The 18,789-nt window shown below is 40.1% G+C and overlaps 1 protein-coding gene across 1 annotated transcript in view; it reads left to right on the forward strand.

Moving 5' to 3' along the window:
- Nucleotides 1-18,789, forward strand: part of ddb1 (damage-specific DNA binding protein 1) — a 74,322-nt gene that overhangs the window by 16,660 nt on the left and 38,873 nt on the right. Inside the window, exons 7-13 of the mRNA XM_039795020.1 lie at nucleotides 1,675-1,833; nucleotides 5,418-5,501; nucleotides 6,394-6,510; nucleotides 10,300-10,402; nucleotides 11,136-11,211; nucleotides 11,308-11,416; nucleotides 15,267-15,445. Of these exons, the coding sequence (XP_039650954.1) occupies nucleotides 1,675-1,833; nucleotides 5,418-5,501; nucleotides 6,394-6,510; nucleotides 10,300-10,402; nucleotides 11,136-11,211; nucleotides 11,308-11,416; nucleotides 15,267-15,445 (827 nt within the window). The remainder of the gene's footprint in view (nucleotides 1-1,674; nucleotides 1,834-5,417; nucleotides 5,502-6,393; nucleotides 6,511-10,299; nucleotides 10,403-11,135; nucleotides 11,212-11,307; nucleotides 11,417-15,266; nucleotides 15,446-18,789) is intronic.

Here is an 18,789-nt window from a genome sequence, read left to right on the forward strand (position 1 = left end):
CTCGGCTTGTACTGTAGACAGCAGCAATAACCTTAGCTTCCGTTGAAGGAAAAGTAGAGGAAGCTCAGTCACACTATGTGATTTTTATAACCATTCCAATCATGACTACTGTTCTAGCCAGCTTATAGTGGAGACAGGAACTCCACTTTAAAGCTTAAAGCTTTTTTTTTTTCCAAACACGTTAGGCCAGTCGGGTTAGGCTTGCGTTGTCAGGCAGCCCAAATCTAACCAGGACTGAAAGCTGAGAGTGACTCTGAAAATATCCCAAGGGAGTTTTGTTCAGGAGATCAGAAGAAGAGAAGTTATGTTTTACACCTGTCATAGTTTGTGCTTCAGTAGAATTGTCTTACTTGACTATGTTTAAGTGGCATTGCAGTTTTATTTGGTAAGCATATCTTATATAATATTGTATAAAATGCCAACATGCATTGAGCACACACACACAAAAAAAAAAGCATATAATCATAAGCAGAGCTCATAAATCCCAGCCAGGTTGCTATTAGAAGCCAGTATTAGCTTATCACAGATATATTGGTTTTAGCAGATATATGTCAGCTGATAAGACCCAAGATATGGCCGTACATAAATACCAAATTATATGTTTCAGGTAATTTAGAGACCGTGTTGCTGTTGCATATGTTGTCCTCCAGAGAGCGCTGACAAGTTATTTTTCCACTGTAAAATGCCCTGATCAATACACGTTTTGGTTCATAATGCTTCAATCATAAAATTGAAGGATCTTTATCAACGTGCTTGTTTATGTAATGTGCTTATGTGAAAATATGAATATCTGCCAATGTATCATATTTCTTTTTAAACCTTAATATCAGCATTGCCTTTTTAAAAAAATCCAGTATCACTTGTGCTCTAATTAATTATTTTATCAATGTTGAACCTACATTGTGTAATTTTTTTGAGTGGATTTTTTAGCAAAACCCCCTTTGTTCTTTGCACAAATATGTGCTCATTCATGTGTAATTACTTCCACCAAATAATCAAAGTATTCTCGTAAGCGTAGAATCTGCCATTCAGAATCATTCAGAATACAGACGAGCCGCCATGTAGGGCCTCCATCTTTTAAAATATATCAGCCAAAGAGGGACATACCTCCGTATTTTGCCCTCTTAACACCTATTGGCACTGTGACGAATGCCAGGGGGAGATTACTCGCCAGGGAAGTGAAAAAGAGAATCAAAACGACAACGCTAGATGGCAGAAATTCTAACCCAATGTAGCTTTAATATGCCTGTGCTGTGTGTCACATTACATTTGTAATCGACTTTCAAATTGTACATTCTCAAACGATAAATAATTCTGGACCTTTTGTATTGCTCCGCCGGTCGTCTACTCAGGGTCCTGACGGGAAGGCAGGCCGACTTGTTTACTCTGTGCTTTTCATGTCAGTTAAAATTTGAACAGTCTGTAGCTCTGCGAGTCAGATTGAAGCTGTACGCTGGGGAAGCGCTATGGTTTGTTAATGAGAAAGAACAAACCAAACCTTGTGAAGACAGGTCTCTGTGCCTGTACTTGGACATGCTCATATCATTTATATGGATAATGCATGAGGTGAGCATGAAGACTTCTTCTGTACTGGTGTAATTCCACAAGCTCTTGCAGCTCCTCCACTGCGAGTGTTATTTTAATGATTTGTTTACGTTCCACTCTCATTTACAGCAAAGCACCATCGTCTGTCACAACCGGGTGGACCCCAATGGCTCTCGCTACTTGCTGGGGGACATGGAGGGACGTCTGTTTATGCTGCTGCTGGAGAAGGAGGAGCTCATGGACGGCACCGTGGCGCTCAAAGACTTGCACGTGGAGCTGCTCGGAGAGGTCCTCTATTTATCTTATTCTCTGTCTCCTTATCTCTCGGTCTGTCTTCACTGTTTATCCACCTGCCTATCCTCTGGCATTTCTCCCATCTGTTTCTCTGTACCTGGCTCAACCACCCTTTCGATTGCTTGTTTTTTTTAGTTTTTCTTTTTTTCTCCTGCTGCCTTTTGCCTTTCAGTACCCTCTTTGTTACGTTTGACTCTTTTAATGGTTTATAGACCTGACAGTAGTCAATGGATCAGTCTAGACTTGTAGGGAAGATGACGAAAAAATTATCCCACCTCTTTGTTGCTAGCTTGCCAGGGTGTCATTTCCCTTTTTAAGTTGATTTAGACAATGACTTTATATCAATACTGGGCTCAAGCTGAATCTCATCTTAAAGGCACACAGCTTTCGGCTTGTGGCGACGTCTTCTAATGACTTGCCAAGGTAAAATGCGGCTGAGTGATGCTGGAACTAGAAGCTTTTTAAATTGTTTATTTACAGTATCTCACAAAAGTGAGTACACCTCTCACATTTTAGTAAATATTTCATTATATCTTTTAATGGGACAACACTGAAGAAATTAACAGCACACAGCCATTCATGTCTAAACTGCTGGCAACAAAAGTGAGTACACCCCTATGTTAAATTCCCTTAGAGGCAGGCAGATTTTATTTTTAAAGGCCAGTTATTTCATGGATCCAGGATACTATGCATCCTGATAAAGTTCCCTTGGCCTTTGGAATTAAAATAGCCCCACATCATCACATACCCTTCACCATACCTAGAGATTGACATGGTTTTATGTCAGTTAGCCTAATAGCTGGTTTGATTTGCATTGAGAGATGATTTTATGGAAAGTACCCCATGCCAGTCTCTAGGTATGGTGAAGAGTATGTGATGATGTGGGGCTATTTTAATTCCAAAGGCCAAGGGAACTTTATCAGGATGCATGGTATCCTGGATCCATGAAATAACTGGCCTTTAAAAATAAAAATCTGACTGCCTCTATGGGAATTTAACATAGGGGTGTACTCACTTTTGTTGCCAGCAGTTTAGACATTAATGGCTGTATGTTGAGTTATTTTGAGGGGAGAGCACATTTACACTGTTATACAAGCTGTACACTTAATACTTTACATTGTAGCAAAGAGTAATTTCTTCAGTGTTGTCCCATTAAAAGATATAATGAAATATTTACTAAAATGTGAGGGGTGTACTCACTTTTGTGAGATACTGTAGCTTTAGAAGTAGGAGAATCTTCTCAACACATAAAGGATAAGTTCATGTTGAACAGAATTTTAGAATTTGTACTGTAAGTACAGTACTTTAGTAAAGTCGTACATTCCACCACTGCCAAAGTAAAATTTTAGAACAATAGGATTTTTTTTCTTCTCTTCCATTTGGCAAAAAACAAAAATGTACATTAATACAATTATCTGCCATCTTTGTTAATACTTAATTTGTGTTTCTAGATAGCTGAACAGAGTTGTCCTCAGTAACCTTTTTTTGTTGCACAAGTTGACTGCAAATCATAATTTTTTTCATTTTCAATTAATCTGTCAAAAAATGTTTTTCAATTAATGGTTTAGCATGTAAAAGGTCAAACATTCTAATGATGTGCCATCTGAAATTGCCAGAGCCTAAAGTGATCTCTCATAATTGCTCATTTTATGTGACCAACCGTAAAAGCAAAATAATTCAGTGTTCAGTGTTGTGACGTGAAGGGCAGCAAGCAAATACTTCTATTTGCAAAGCTTTGGTGTTTATACTTAAAGCGACACCAAAGCACTTTTCCTCTTCGGTCCCCCTACAGGTTGGAAGCGTAATTGTCCATTAGCGTTCTCATTCGACCTACAGATCCACTACCTGATCTGGCAAACTTGCATAGTGCTTTTTTTTAGCCGATAGAGGCCCGCAAAGCGAATGCAAGTGGCATTTTAGCCTGTTACGAACTGATGAACCACGATTTTGGAAACATTATTTTAAGGTACAAAATAATCTTTGGTGTTGCTTTAAATGACTCAAACGATTAAACAAACAAATCTATTATGAAAGTTGTCGTTGTTTGAACTAGGACCGTGTCCGTTCAAAGCATGCCTGATCAGAACGGGCCGATTGCACTGCCTCCAGTATTTCTACTTGCAGCTTTCTCGAGAACCGCTAATCCAAACAGCTTCACACTCAACACTGCACTGGGTCCTAAGCAATACATCTACCGTGACATAGTTGCGTCCCCTAGCCATGCTGGAGTATAAGCGTCATTTGCTTAAAGCTAGCTATTTGGGATCAGGCTATTTCGAAGAGCAAAAGCGCTTATTCCGAAAGTTACGTCTCTGAAGCTTGAAATGTTAGGTTGCTACAATGTAACCTCTCCGGTCTCTCTTTCTTCTTCTGTATGTAGTAGCGAGCAAGCGATGGTGAGCGAGCAAGCGATGGTGAGCGAGCAAGCGATGGTGAGCGAGCAAGCGGTGGAGAGCGAGCGGTACCCAGCATGCCGTTCGGCGGTGTAACTGTTAATAGAGGTCCCCTATTAGTAGTGCGTGTACATAACGCACTACTAATAAATATGTCCCGTAGGCTGTAGATCTCAAGAGCTTGCAATCGACACTGCACTTCCTTGGGATCTCTCGATCGGATGAACGGTTGTGAAAAATCGAAGGACAGAGGCACCTTCCATTTTAGTTAGATTATTGTCGATTGACTAATTGATTAATCATTTTAGCACCACGCAAGTACAAAATGGTGGCTCAGAAATGCTCCTTCTTGTATTGATATCACTATGTTTTACGTGTGATCAGCGTTATTAACTTAATACATTTGTGGAGCCTTTACAGAGTTTGTACCAAACACAAAGCTTTGTAAATAATGACTTCATGTGATCTGAAGGCCAAAATGGAGAGAAAAAAGATGTATTTGCATTAGTGTTAATTCATTTAATACATTTTGATAATTGATTGCTTGATTAATTTTTCAAGCAAAAATGCAAAAATATTTGCTGGTTCCAGCTAGCGCTGCACAATTAATCGCAATTGTATCAAAATCGCAAAATGGACTAGTGCAATATCCAAATCGCAGGGAATATTGTGGTGCTGCAGAAATGTCACGGGCCTACAAATCCTATCCTACAGTATTGGTACAGATCCTCGGAAAAATCACACTATAATCATTTTCATTTCTTTCAATGTTAATAATTTTCAATGAAAATGAGAATAATGATACAAAAACGATCATTCCCTCCAATATCGCGAATCCCATCGCAATATCTGTCAAAATAATCGCAATGAGATATTTTCCTCATATCGTGCAGCCCTAGTTCCAGCTTCTCTAATGTGATGACTTGCTGCTTGTTTTTGTCTCATATTATAGTAAACTGAATATCTTTGGGGTTTGGACTGTTGGTTGGACTAAACAAGCCATTTGAAGACATCACCGTGGGCTCTGGGAAATTGGGATAGACATTTCTTACTACAGACTGACTGACAGACAGGCTGCGACATCCCTTGAACCATGCAGATAGCATTGCTAAAAAAAAAATAGTAGTTGCAGCCATTGGGTGGATATGGCCTCAGAGATGTTTTTGTGTCTCTCTCCAATGACAGACATCCATTGCTGAGTGTTTGACCTACTTGGATAACGGCGTGGTCTTTGTGGGCTCCAGACTGGGCGACTCCCAGTTAGTGAAGGTAAGCAGCAAGAGACAGTTTCACACCTTCTACACCAACAACAATCAACAACATCATTAAATTCAAACTTCTTTTTTTTTTTTTATTATCTTTAAATTGTTCCATGAACCTGTTATGTTCGTTAAATAATTTTCTGCAGGTAATTAAAGGTCCCATGACATGGTGCTCTTTGGATGCTTTTATATAGACCTTAGTGGTCCCCTAATACTGTATCTGAAGTCTCTTTCCAGAAATTCAGCCTTGGTGCAGAATTATAGCCACTAGAGCCAGTCCCACAATGAGCTTTCCTTAGTATGTGCCATTTCGGTGTCTGTAGCTATTGAGGGGTGGGGGTGTGGCCTTGACCAACTGCCACTTTGCTAGTTTGAAAGCCATGATGTCTCTCTCTCATGGGTGGGCAAAATTCTCTGGGTGGGAAAAGCAGAGAAAGGCGAGGTATCCTTACTCCTTATGACCTCATAAGGAGCAAGACTCCAGATCGGCCCATCTGAGCTTTCATTTTCTCAAAGACAGAGCAGGATACCCAGGGCTCGGTTTACACCTATCGCCATTTCTAGCCACTGGGGGACCATAGGCAGGCTGGGGGAACTCATATTAATGTTAAAAAACCTCATAAAGGGACATTTTCATCTCATGAGACCTTTAAATTATTTCATGAAGGGGGATGGAGTATGGCAAAGTATTTGGTCCCTCCTTTGGACTGTATTATTTTGACATTTGTTTTGAACTACATTTTAATATTGGCCTTTTGATATCTTAAAACGTTTTAACTTTTCATAATCTTCAACAGAAATCCGTACAAAATGACACATGCCATGTATCACCATGTTCACCATGTACTGTCATCCTTTCGCATTGATTTGTAAAGAGGGTTCTCTTTGTTTCTCTGCAGCTCAACGTGGACAGCAATGAACAGGGCTCGTATGTGGCGGTGATGGAGACGTTCACCAACCTGGGGCCCATCGTGGACATGTGTGTGGTGGACCTGGAGAGGCAGGGCCAGGGCCAGGTAAAGGCCGCAAGCTGAATCCTTTTTCTATTTCTGTGGAAAAAGTGATGTGTTTTTTTTTGCCACCAGCAAAGCAGGACAGACATAACACATGTTATATCACAGCTAAATTTTGAGAGCGAATCATTCAGATAAAATAAAAGGTTTCTTGGGGCGTTCGCCGGAGGATGTAGACATGACAAGGTGATTACCGAAAACCCTCTTTTAACAGTCACTGGATGCATTTTATAGCTTATGGTGAGTCTCCATCTGTGTTTTTCTCTCTATCATCCTCTTTGTCACAGCCTTCAGGGACTCTGGGCTTATACCGCCAATGTAGCCGGTTTCTTGCGTCGTGTTAACAGTGTTTTTGTCAGCAGAATTAAGCATGCAACGTACTACAGCACAAACCTGCCACTGGCCAGACTAGCCCAGTGCAAGTATTCTTGCTGACATCAAATGCACGGCTTCCTGTGCCTTTTTTTTTATTTTTATTTTTTTATAGGCAGTCCGGGTGTTCTTCTTTTGTCTATTTTTTTGTTGACAGTGGTCCCTGTACATCTGGAGTAATGCGCGCCTAGTATCCTATTTGCATCTAGATATGATTTGGCTGCACTGCAGTAACACCTGATGTTAAAATGCATCTCTGGTACACAAACTTAAATTGGCTTTCTTGGTCCATTGCAAAAAAAGTCAGATTGCTGTGGATGTTATTTCCTCTAATAATATTGACACCCTTTTAAATCTGACAGCGAAGACCTCGTCGTGGTCATTTCCTATCTGCATGTATCCGAAACAATTCGTCAGCTTTAGCACTTCTGTGTACTTACCTGAATATAATGTGATACAACCCATATTGCAATGTCAAGTTTAAAAGGCAACAAGAAGACACAATTTTATGTTGCTACCCAGCAAAGGAGTTTCTTTCTTGTTCCTGTAATATCATAGTATTTCTTCTTTATGTTCTGAAACCAGATGCAAAATGAATCGGCCTGTTTTTTTGGCACATTCTTTATACACATTTCTAATATGATAGTTTGACAAAAGCGTTGCTTGATTGAACATTTGTCCTTCTTTGTATCAAATCAGTGAGGCAGAGGGAGATGAAACGGTGAAGTAACGAGAGAGATACAGTACAGAAGGTTTTGTTGGCAGGGTTTGACACCAGGCCTCAGGGTTCTTGATGTGGTTCCAAAGGCAGCGGTCCACTAGAGCTCAGAGCCACTCTCTGGGTACAGACCAGCACACAGTCTGCCACTGACTGTATTCATCCACACACTCGAGCTCATTTTGGGGCCCAGAGCTAAATCCAATAATTGTTTTAATTTGCCATTTGCACTAAATCCACCGAGCATTTGACCTGGTTAATTGGTGCGGACGCATTCCAAGACCGTTAAGACCGGACTGATGCACAAGCTGCAGGGGAAAAAACAAAATAACTGTACCCTCTCAGAAAAAGCATGAACATGATTGTATTCACAGATGTGCAGCTGCAAACCAGATTTGGGTTTATGAAGGATAAAATACAATAATGAAAATGGTAACAAATACACAAACACAATGTATTATGTGCAGATTATCAGGATTTAGTCAGTCCTGTAAGAGTGTGAGGGCATTTGAGAACACTCTCGGTGGGGGGGGGGGGTTAGGTGGGTTGCCAGGTTCACTGTGGTTATTTCCATTAGAATGAAGCTGTTGGGTGGCATGTGGTAGACACCGAGATTATTTGACCTCTGGTATTAATCCTGTTGGTGTGACATGACTGGATGAATGAATAACATTCTGATGCTCTCCAGTCTCACTGTACAGACACCAGAATTATTCACCTTCAGGGTGTTGGATCTCAACACTGTTGCCATGTATGAACTGGCAATCTCAGAGAATAAACTGTTACTATTACTGCTACCACCGCTGAAGCTGGCTATCATTACTACTACTACTACTACTAGTACTAATGGCAATGACAAAGAGCTGAACAATTTGGCACTCAAAAGAAAATCAAACTAACTATTTTGATAATTGATTAATCATTTTAAAGCTACATTGTGTAAGAATTTCTCCCATCTAGCGGTGAAATTGTATATGACAACCAACTGAATATTACTTTCTAGCATATTATATATATATATATATATATTTCTCTGAGCAGTATGAACAATGTCAATGAAACCGAAATTAGCTCTTAGTATCTCCATCGTTTACATGCAGCTGTTCTAGCGGTAGCTAGTCTGTGTTACAACTCCATTACGTGAGTTGTCTGCCAGGGAAATCACAACACCTATGATTGTATTTATGTTACAAGTAGGCCTGCACGATTCAGGGAAAAATATGAATTTATGAATTTATATCACGATTCTCTGCCACGATTTTTTTCTCACAATGTGTAATGTTTATTGCACACATGAACCATGACAAACAAAACACGTAGCACATTGCACATCACCACAAGCCTGTAAACATAGAGGCTTCAATGAATAAAGAAAATAAAGTAAATACTGGCCATTTAAGTACAGTAGGCTACCAAAAATAGTGACCTAACATATTGAACTAAATATGGCCCTGATACCGGCTCTATCTGAACTCCTTGAACATGTCTTTACATAATTAACGTACATAACATGTCAATCAACATGCTGCAGCTACAGCTTCAGTTTCTAGAGAAATGGAGTTTGTAAATTGCCAATTAAGTACACCATCAAAAACAGAATGATTTCTTAGCACACTCTTTTAACTGCTTGCCTTTTATAGAATTAACATTCAAATGGCCATTCAAGTAGGTTACCAAAAATAGAAGTTTAACGTACTGCGCTGAATATGGCCCTGAACATAGCTGTAAATAGGCTAATTGATCATTAATGATTCATCGTATTGCAGTTTGTGGTGACGTTTGAGGTGCTGGTAAAGTCTTGCGGCGTTACTTTGCGGTGCCGCGACGAGGGCAAAGCATGCCTTGCAAATCACATCGGACTGACCCTCGTCGTCTTGCTTCTATCCAAAGTACTTCCACACCACCGAATGTGAGCTTTTTTTCGGAACGAGTTTGGTTTGAGACTGAGTGGTTGGCTGATTCTCGTCCCTAGTACCTGGGTTTTCAACAGTATCCATTTGGTTTATTTCCGAACTTCCGCGCTCGCTCGATGAGTGAAACGCGTGACTAAAGGGCGCTTTGTCTTTGGCTGAGGGTGAAGACCTGAACTGAAGAGTGAAATGTGACTAAAAGGCGCTTTGTCTTTGGCTGAGGGTGAAGACCTGAACTGTGTGAGAGATGTCCTACCAAAATAAAGGCCGAATTTTTTTATTTTTTTTATTTTTTTAAATCGAAGTCATTTAAAAATTAAATCGTGAATCGAAATCGCGATTTATCTTGCAGGCCTAGTTACAAGGTAGACGATCCTTTTTCACCATTGATGCAAGGAAATCATAGATTTTGTTCTAGCGTTATGTACAACCATGCTATAGTTAGCCAAGCAAGTAGCAACTATAAAACTTCGAATTTACACAAATAGGCAGAATTGCCTGTCGAGAAGAAAGCCAGAATAATCTAAGTCATAATCTACGCTTACGAGAATACTTTGATTAGTTGGTGGAAGTAAGTACACATGAATGAGCATGTATTTGTGAAATAACAAAGGGTTTTTAGCGAAAAAACAATAGATATTTTACGCAATAGATGTTTTAAACAACATACCAGCATGCCCCTGTTTCGATGTTTTAGAGTAAATAGTAACTAACATGCCACAAAAACCAAAAACCCTAAATAGCAAACCCCGCCCATAATCTCAGTCGATGTCTTTATGTCTTTCTGTGCAGCTGGTGACGTGCTCTGGTGCGTTCAAGGAGGGCTCCCTTCGGATCATTCGCAACGGCATTGGGATTCATGAGCATGCCAGCATTGACCTTCCGGGAATCAAAGGTGTGTGTGTGTGTGTGTGTGTGTGTGTGTGTGTGTGTGTGTGTGTGTGTGTGTGTCTGTGTGTTCCACCACCTCCCTCTCAAGTCTTGACTTTATCTGGACCTTATTCCTTTCACTTCAACCTGCACATCTGTTTGCCTTGGCTGGCCAAGGTGCCAGCTGTTGCTCGTCCAAGCTCCGCATGCGAGCGTCGGCAGATGGCTCCGACGTCCTAGGTCTTGGGTCAGTCAGTACTTTTCAAAAGAAACGGGGGAAAATTGCCAACCATAGGTCTGGAAACATTTGTTTTCATTTAGCATACCAATGAGCACTGCAATGTCTGCATTAGTAAAGTGTCAAGTGGAAGAATCCCATTAGGTTTAACAATGCCAGAGACCTCTTACTCCCAGAAAATGAGGTTCCTCTCCCAAGACTGTTCTCTCATGCTTAAATGAGACACACAGGTTAGGTTGTTAGGCTTCAGCTGTTTATTGACCATGTCTGCCCTAAAAGCCTCAGATGCTGCCTCTTGCCCCTGGCCTCTTGATGAGAGACAATTATTCACTAAACCAATCAATAGCGCTCTTGAGAGGGATTTGTAACCTGTACATCTTCCAACAAGTTACAATTTGACAGATGGAACAGTCAAATATCCAGTTGGATGTTGGCTGGACAAACGCATTTTTCTTGCTCTGCAGAATGGTGCGTAAAGTAACTTTGATTTCTAACGCCCTCTCTCGATTTCCCCTTCAAGGCTTGTGGCCGCTCCGCTCAGAGGCAGGCCGAGAGACAGATGACATGCTGGTGCTGTCTTTCGTGGGACAAACACGGTGAGCGTTTGCCATTACAGCATGCCAGATAAGTGTAGATAAGAGTCCATTCCGAATGCCTTTTTTATCTAAACTTTAGAGTGTGTTTTTCCCTAGAGTGTTGATGCTGAGTGGCGAGGAAGTCGAGGAGACTGAACTTCCCGGCTTCGTGGACAACCAGCAGACCTTTTACTGTGGCAACGTGGCGCACCAGCAACTCGTTCAAGTTTGTACACATACACGCACACTTCTGTTACATGTGCTGTCGGTGTGCTTCACAAGAACATGCCTTGGTTAGAATAACGTCGACATCTAGTTCAAAGCAGACATAACATCTAATTTCACAAATTCTAAATTAATTATAAAAAAGAACTTATTCAACTGTGACCTCTCTCCATTTAATGAGATATACTTTGCGGGAGCCGAATCATACATGATTGAAAGGAGAGTTGAGCATATGAAGGGCGCAAAAAGGACTTCATGTATTTTACACTTGGTTGAGACGAATATTGCACTTCATTTAAATTCGAGTTTTAGCCTGCCTTTTTTAAATGAGGATGAAACCTGCTGGGAATTCTGCCAACTGTTAGACCCTCAACCATATGTCTTTAGGTTGTTATGACAACACTGCTTGTGTTTTGAAGCATGGACATTTTCACCAACTCTCTTGCCTCTCAGACTTGGTATATTTACACTGAATACATTTTCACTTTTGGGGTGGCAGTAGCTCACTCCGTAGGGGGTTGGGAACGGGAGGGTCACCGGTTAGGGCTGGGATGATATGCTTTTGTCCCGATTCGATTCTTTCACAATACATGCGTGCTAATTGCGATTTTCATTTATTGCGGTTGTAGAAGTATTACGATTCGATAGTGTTGAGTATTGCGATTTGCTTTTCCTTCTTTAACAAAAACAAAAAAAGTTGAATAATACACTTCTAGAGACAATATATCATGATACATTTCTAAAAAGTAATTGTTTTCTAAAAAGAATGCACATCACATAGTGATTTGTAAAGAAGTACATAGCATATATTTTCAGCTTTTTCTACTTTCTCATGCTTTCTGACAAAGACAGAGTCATTTCAAATGATTGAAGTTGGTAGTTGCACTTAAACTGTGGAGTTACGTTTTTACTTTGGCCTTGAGTGGTTTTATCAAAAATGACACCGTGGTGCACATTGTTGGGTCACTCAAATTAATGGACTGAAAGCAGGAACAGAGAGACTGTGCCAATTTTCAGCAACCTTGTTACATGAAAGGGTTGCTCCAAGTGCTAAACCCAATATGAATGAAAGCCTGACTCTACAGTTCTTTTCTGCTTTTAGCCTTCTTTTAGCTCATTAATGTGTTCCTCCATCCCACACATAGACTGAGTAATTGAGCTTTGCTGCTCTAATTAACCCTGCAATACAAAACTGTAGGCAGCATAGGCGACAAGCGACTGTGCATACCTGTCCAGCACGAAATTGCAAAAATCTAAAGAAGCGCTCTGTAAACAATGCTGAGCATTTAGAAGGACCAAGATATTCCTCTCAATGGATACAGGATTTAACAGTTGGCCATAAACGCAACTCCAAAGCGAAAACTGTGTTGCCTGCACACCAATATACAGTAGTTTGCTTTGGAGTATTTGTTCTTTGGTCACACATTTCTTTATGAACTTTTTAAGTATTAGGGATGGCAGTGTTAGCCAGTCGGTTCCTGAGGATGAATGCTAAAGCCCAGTTAAGACTAAAGATTCGCGACGAGACAAAACCGCTTTAGAGCGTCGCAGGGAGAAGTTGCAGCAGTCTGCACTGGCCCGTCTCAGCTCGACTCAAGCCGGCTAATAGTGGCGCCTGCGACTCAGCTTGTCAAGTCGCAGAGGCCGGTTTCAAAACGTGAGGGACATCACCTGTTTTAACAGCCAATAGAGAAGTCAGCTTGTAAAGTCAGCTATAAACTATAGAAATAAAATGATCAAGAATACATTTTATCCACATTCATATTTATAATAATGATATATAATGATATATCCAGCTTCAAAAATAAGCCTGAAAGTTGGAAATAAACAGAAGTTCAAAGAGTCGTTGCTATGGAGATGATACACCATCTTGTCTCGTCGCATTTGGTGTGAACTGGCAGGTTTCCGAACATTGCAGACCGGCTCGTTGCAAGAAGTTGCAAGTTTCAACTGGTCTCGTCGCGAATCTTTGGTCTGAACTGGGCTTAATGATTTTGGGGATCCCCTCACTTTTGCACCACTATGAGATGATATTTTAGTATTTTTTTATTGCAATGTCTCTTGGACAAATTCAATCCAGTCCAATCCACTTTATTTATATAGCACGATTTTAACAAACACAAGGTTTCCAAAGTGCTGCGAATTGCCATGGACTAATTGCTATTTACTGTGGTGATCCCCTGACTTGTTTTCTTAGTGCTAATTAGCAAATGTGAACATGCAGAACTAACTGCGAGATAACATTAAAATATACTATGGTAAACATAATACCTGCTAAACGTTATGTTTAGCAGTAGGGCTGCACGATATGACGAAAATGTCAAATTGCAGTTATTTTGACTGATGTTGCGATTGCGATGTGAGTCACGATATTGGAGGGAATGATCAATTTTTTGGATCATCAGTCTCATTTTCATTGAAAACACAAATAAAGATGTTTGCAAGAATCTGTACCAAACAAAGATGTTTTCTGTAGGATGGGATTGTAGTCCCAGGACATCTCTGCAGCTCCACAATACTTCCTTCAGAATGGTTTGACACATATATTGCCTTTTAACAAATATAGCAATAGTCCATATTGCGATTTTGATAAAATTGCGATTAATTGTGCAGACCCTAGTTAGCAGTCTCATTGTGAGCATGTTTTAATCAAGTTAAAAGCACCTCTGTGCCAAAGTGCAGCCTCACAAAGCCCACTAGTGTTGCTGTGGACACTTTCAGTATGGGCTCAGCTCGTTTGGACCCTCGACTGAGATGGTACCACAGAAAGTCCCAGGTACTGTCCACAACGTTTGCTAAATGGAAAACCAAAAAAGGAACGGTTCCAAGCTGGGCCAGCCATGCCATACTGCACCATGCAGTTGAAATGAGCCATTAGTCTTGTTTGACACTAGCTGTTTCCCAACCATGTGTTCTGATGCAGAACTTAAATTTAAACGGTTTTTGGTTTCTTTAAATGTGCTGTGATTTGCACTGCACTGCAAACATAAACAAACTGCAGAAACTTCATTACTGCTTTTCAAGGACTCCAGGATTCCTTCTCGAATATATGCTGTATTTTCACATCTCATTACATCCTCATGTGATGTGTGCTCCCCAGCAGTGCAACACCTCCATTTATAGTCTGGCTGTTGTTTGTACCTGCTGCAATCTGTTACCAAAGCTTCTTCAGCACTTTTTTTGTCTTGTCTTGCTTCTTCAGTGCTCTATGGCGCTCCCCATCACATTGTTCAAATTGTAATATTCAATTTGTATTCCTCTTTAACCTGAGGGACCTTTTACTAGGTATTCACAAGACTCTTTGGTACATTCAATACAAATACAATTCTAGTATTAGGTCTTGAAAACACAAAACATCTTATTTTGATGTTTTATGAAAGTGATTTATGGAATCAAAAAAGCTGGACATGTATCCTTCATTCGTTTTGGACTGCTGTATTTTCCATTAATACAGTATAATTCTTGAAATAATGGTTTCTAGTGGGCAAAATGTCACTGTAGCCATCATTTCATTCTGCAGTATCTCCATCAGAATTGCTGATATTGTTTTTAAACATCTCAGGACTCAAGGAACTGATACATGCACCTTTATGTTAAATAATTCGAGAAAAATTAAATGGAAAGTGATTTATCTGTCTCATATGTCTCATCACATTTGTAAATTGTAGAAAAGTTCTCTTTGCAAAAAGTGCAGTAACAAACGTGGCACATAACCACATATAAACAACAAGATTTGCTGCGAAAGGGCTTCACGTTTCGGCTCCCAGTCTCCACAGCATCCTTCCTGTCACTTCCCAGAAATATTGTGCAAAATATTTTTTTTTAAAGGGAAACCCTGTGTGTGCCTGCAGATCACGTCGGGCTCTGTGCGCCTGGTGCTCCAGGAGAGCAAGGCATTAGTGAGTGAATGGAAGGAGCCACAGGGCAGGAACATCAGCGTGGCTGCCTGTAACCACACCCAGGTGGTGCTCGCCGTGGGCCGAGCCCTCTACTACCTGCAGATCCTGGCTGGAGAGCTCAAACAGATCAGGTAGGACATGGATACAGACACGAGGGATACACCCTTATTCAGTTTACTGATATTCAGGCGGTATTTGACATGCACCTTACCTCCTCTACTACAAACACAGCTGATCACGGCCATGCTATAAGCACTTTGAATCATACCCAGAGCTTCTTCTTTGCAATATCGGCACTACATTATATATACATCTACTGCATATTACTGCATTCCTGAATGTCTGGAGATCTCCTGGAATGACATTACAAAAAGATCAACATCTACCACCTGCTTCAAAGGAATCGTTTGACATTTTGGGAAATACACTGATTCACTTTCTTGGTGAGAGTTAGATAAGAAGATTGAGACCAGCAGCCGGTAAGTGTCTACTCACATACCCTACATATTTACCATACAGACACAAGAGTGGTATCGGCCGTCTTATCTAAGTCTCGAAAGGAAAGTGAATAAGCCTTAACCAAAAAAAAAAAAAAAAAAAAAAATTTTGTGGGTTTTTTGGGGGTTTTGTGTTTGAAGCCAAAAAAAACCAAAAAACACAAAAAAAAAAAAAAAAAAAAAAAAAAAAAAAAAAAAAATTATCTATAATAAATTATTTACAGTAACTTAATTTTTAGGTAACAAAATCGACTGCAGAGGCTCTTCATCAATCCAAGATTTAGTACTCCAACTTACTATTATTAACAAATTAGTCAAACTAATAGAGTTGCAGGTTAAATTAATAGTTAATATGATACAACAGAAGGGAATCTTGTGTATGTATGTACGTACATACATACGTACGTACATACATACTAAATACACATTACTGAGCTGCTGTTTGTAAGTTGAATTAATCATACATTAATTTGCTATTTTCCCAGTGATTTACCAACCTTGTCTCTGACTCACAGTTACTTGTTATTATTTTCCTGCACTATCTTACCGTAATCTTTATTTATTCTTTTCTGATCTGCGGAAATGTTTGTGATGAGGGATTTGCGTCTCATTTTAAAGTCCGAAGTGAATTGTGCAGTAGAACTGTAGGGTCTTCATTTTATCATATAATAGCCAAATAGACAAGTGAAATGTGAGTGTTTTGTCCTCCTCGACTTGGATTTGGAACATGCTCATTGGATTTTGGGTTTAGCACTCCACTGACAATCCCTTTTGTTGAGGTGCAACCTCCTTTTCCAATACATTTTATAATATTCTTTCACATTGCTGCTGTGGTTTACCCTCGTGGCCGACTTTGTGCCACTACTGCAATAAAACTGCTTTGAGTCACTATTTTTACAGTAGTTTTAAAATAAGTAGAGGATACATTTTTTTTTCAGAGAACGACACATAGCTTGTAAAAAGAATGGCCACCAGGCCCACTTGAAGCACAAAGTGTTTGTTTGTAGCCCTGAGAGTGTTCTAACAGAAGGAACCGGGAAAGAGAGTGAAGTGTCTCACCAGAGCTGTGAAATAATGTTTGGCCTACATCAATAATCTTCTGGTTTACTTTGTGAGTCGCAAAAGAATCTGTAAATAGTCATAGCTGGATGAAAGGCGTTTACATGGCTGAAATGCTCTTCTGTAATGCAATCAAAGCATGAGTACTCAGCACACCGAACCGCGATTATCCTTACATTTTATATGCATTATTGAGTAGGCAGGTTTTATTACAACAGAGGAGTTGGGGGCATTTTTTAAAATTCAATTCATGCTCCTTTTTATTATTCATTTTACCTCTTTTTTATCATATTAAGCATATGGGCAGTATGGATAAACTCCTTTATTACAGTATATGTAATGTAATACATTTTATATTGCAATATTGATATATTTTCTGATATTGTAAATGTTGTGGATAAAATAACCTGGCAGAAATGTCTGTTTTTTCCTAATCTAGTGACTGAAATACCTGACAAATCAAGACACTTCGTCATATTGATTTAAAAATCCAATATTGCCATAAATTATTCCTAGTCCATCATTTGCAACATTGCCCACAATGACCTCATACAACCAGATACAGTATGTTAGCCTATTTGATACAGTGCCTTGCGAAAGTATTCGGCCCCCTTGAACTTTTCAACCTTTTGCCACATTTCAGGCCTCAAACATAAAGATATAAAACTGTAATTTTTTGTGAAGAATCAACAACAAGTGGGACACAATCATGAAGTGGAACGAAATTTATTGGATATTTCAAACCTTTTAAACAAATAAAAAACTGAAATATTGGGCGTGCAAAATTATTCAGCCCCCTTAAGTTAATACTTTGTAGCGCCACCTTTTGCTGCGATTACAGCTGTAAGTCGCTTGGGGTATGTCTCTATCAGTTTTGCACATCAAGAGACTGACATTTTTGCCCATTCCTCCTTGCAAAACAGCTCGAGCTCAGTGAGGTTGGATGGAGAGCGTTTGTGAACAGCAGTTTTCAGTTCTTTCCACACATTCTCGATTGGATTCAGGTCTGGACTTTGACTTGGCCATTCTAACACCTGGATATGTTTATTTGTGAACCATTCCATTGTAGATTTTGCTTTATGTTTTGGATCATTGTCTTGTTGGAAGACAAATCTCCGTCCCAGTCTCAGGTCTTTTGCAGACTCCATCAGGTTTTCTTCCAGAATGGTCCTGTATTTGGCTCCATCCATCTTCCCATCAATTTTAACCATCTTCCCTGTCCCTGCTGAAGAAAAGCAGGCCCAAACCATGATGCTGCCACCACCATGTTTGACAGTGGGGATGGTGTGTTCAGGGTGATGAGCTGTGTTGCTTTTACGCCAAACATAACGTTTTGCATTGTTGCCAAAAAGTTCGATTTTGGTTTCATCTGACCACAGCACCTTCTTCCACGTGTTTGGTGTGTCTCCCAGGTGGCTTTTGGCAAACTTTAAACGACACTTTTTATGGATATCTTTAAGAAATGGCTTTCTTCTTGCCACTCTTCCATAAAGGCCAGATTTGTGCAGTATACGACTGATTGTTGTCCTATGGACAGAGTCTCCCACCTCAGCTGTAGATCTCTGCAGTTCATCCAGAGTGATCATGGGCCTCTTGGCTGCATCTCTGATCAGTCTTCTCATTGTATGAGCTGAAAGTTTAGAGGGACGGCCGGGTCTTCTAGATTTGTAGTGGTCTGATACTCCTTCCATTTCAATATTATCGCTTGCACAGTGCTCCTTGGGATGTTTAAAGCTTGGGAAATCTTTTTGTATCCAAACCGGCTTTAAACTTCTCCACAACAGTATCTCGGACCTGCCTGGTGTGTTCCTTGTTCTTCATGATGCCTCGCGCTTTACACGGACCTCTGACACTATCACAGAGCAGGTGCATTTATACGGAGACTTGATTACACACAGCTGGATTCTATTTATCATCAT

This window comes from Perca fluviatilis, chromosome 3, assembly GCF_010015445.1.
Source record: "Perca fluviatilis chromosome 3, GENO_Pfluv_1.0, whole genome shotgun sequence".
NCBI lineage: Eukaryota > Metazoa > Chordata > Actinopteri > Perciformes > Percidae > Perca > Perca fluviatilis.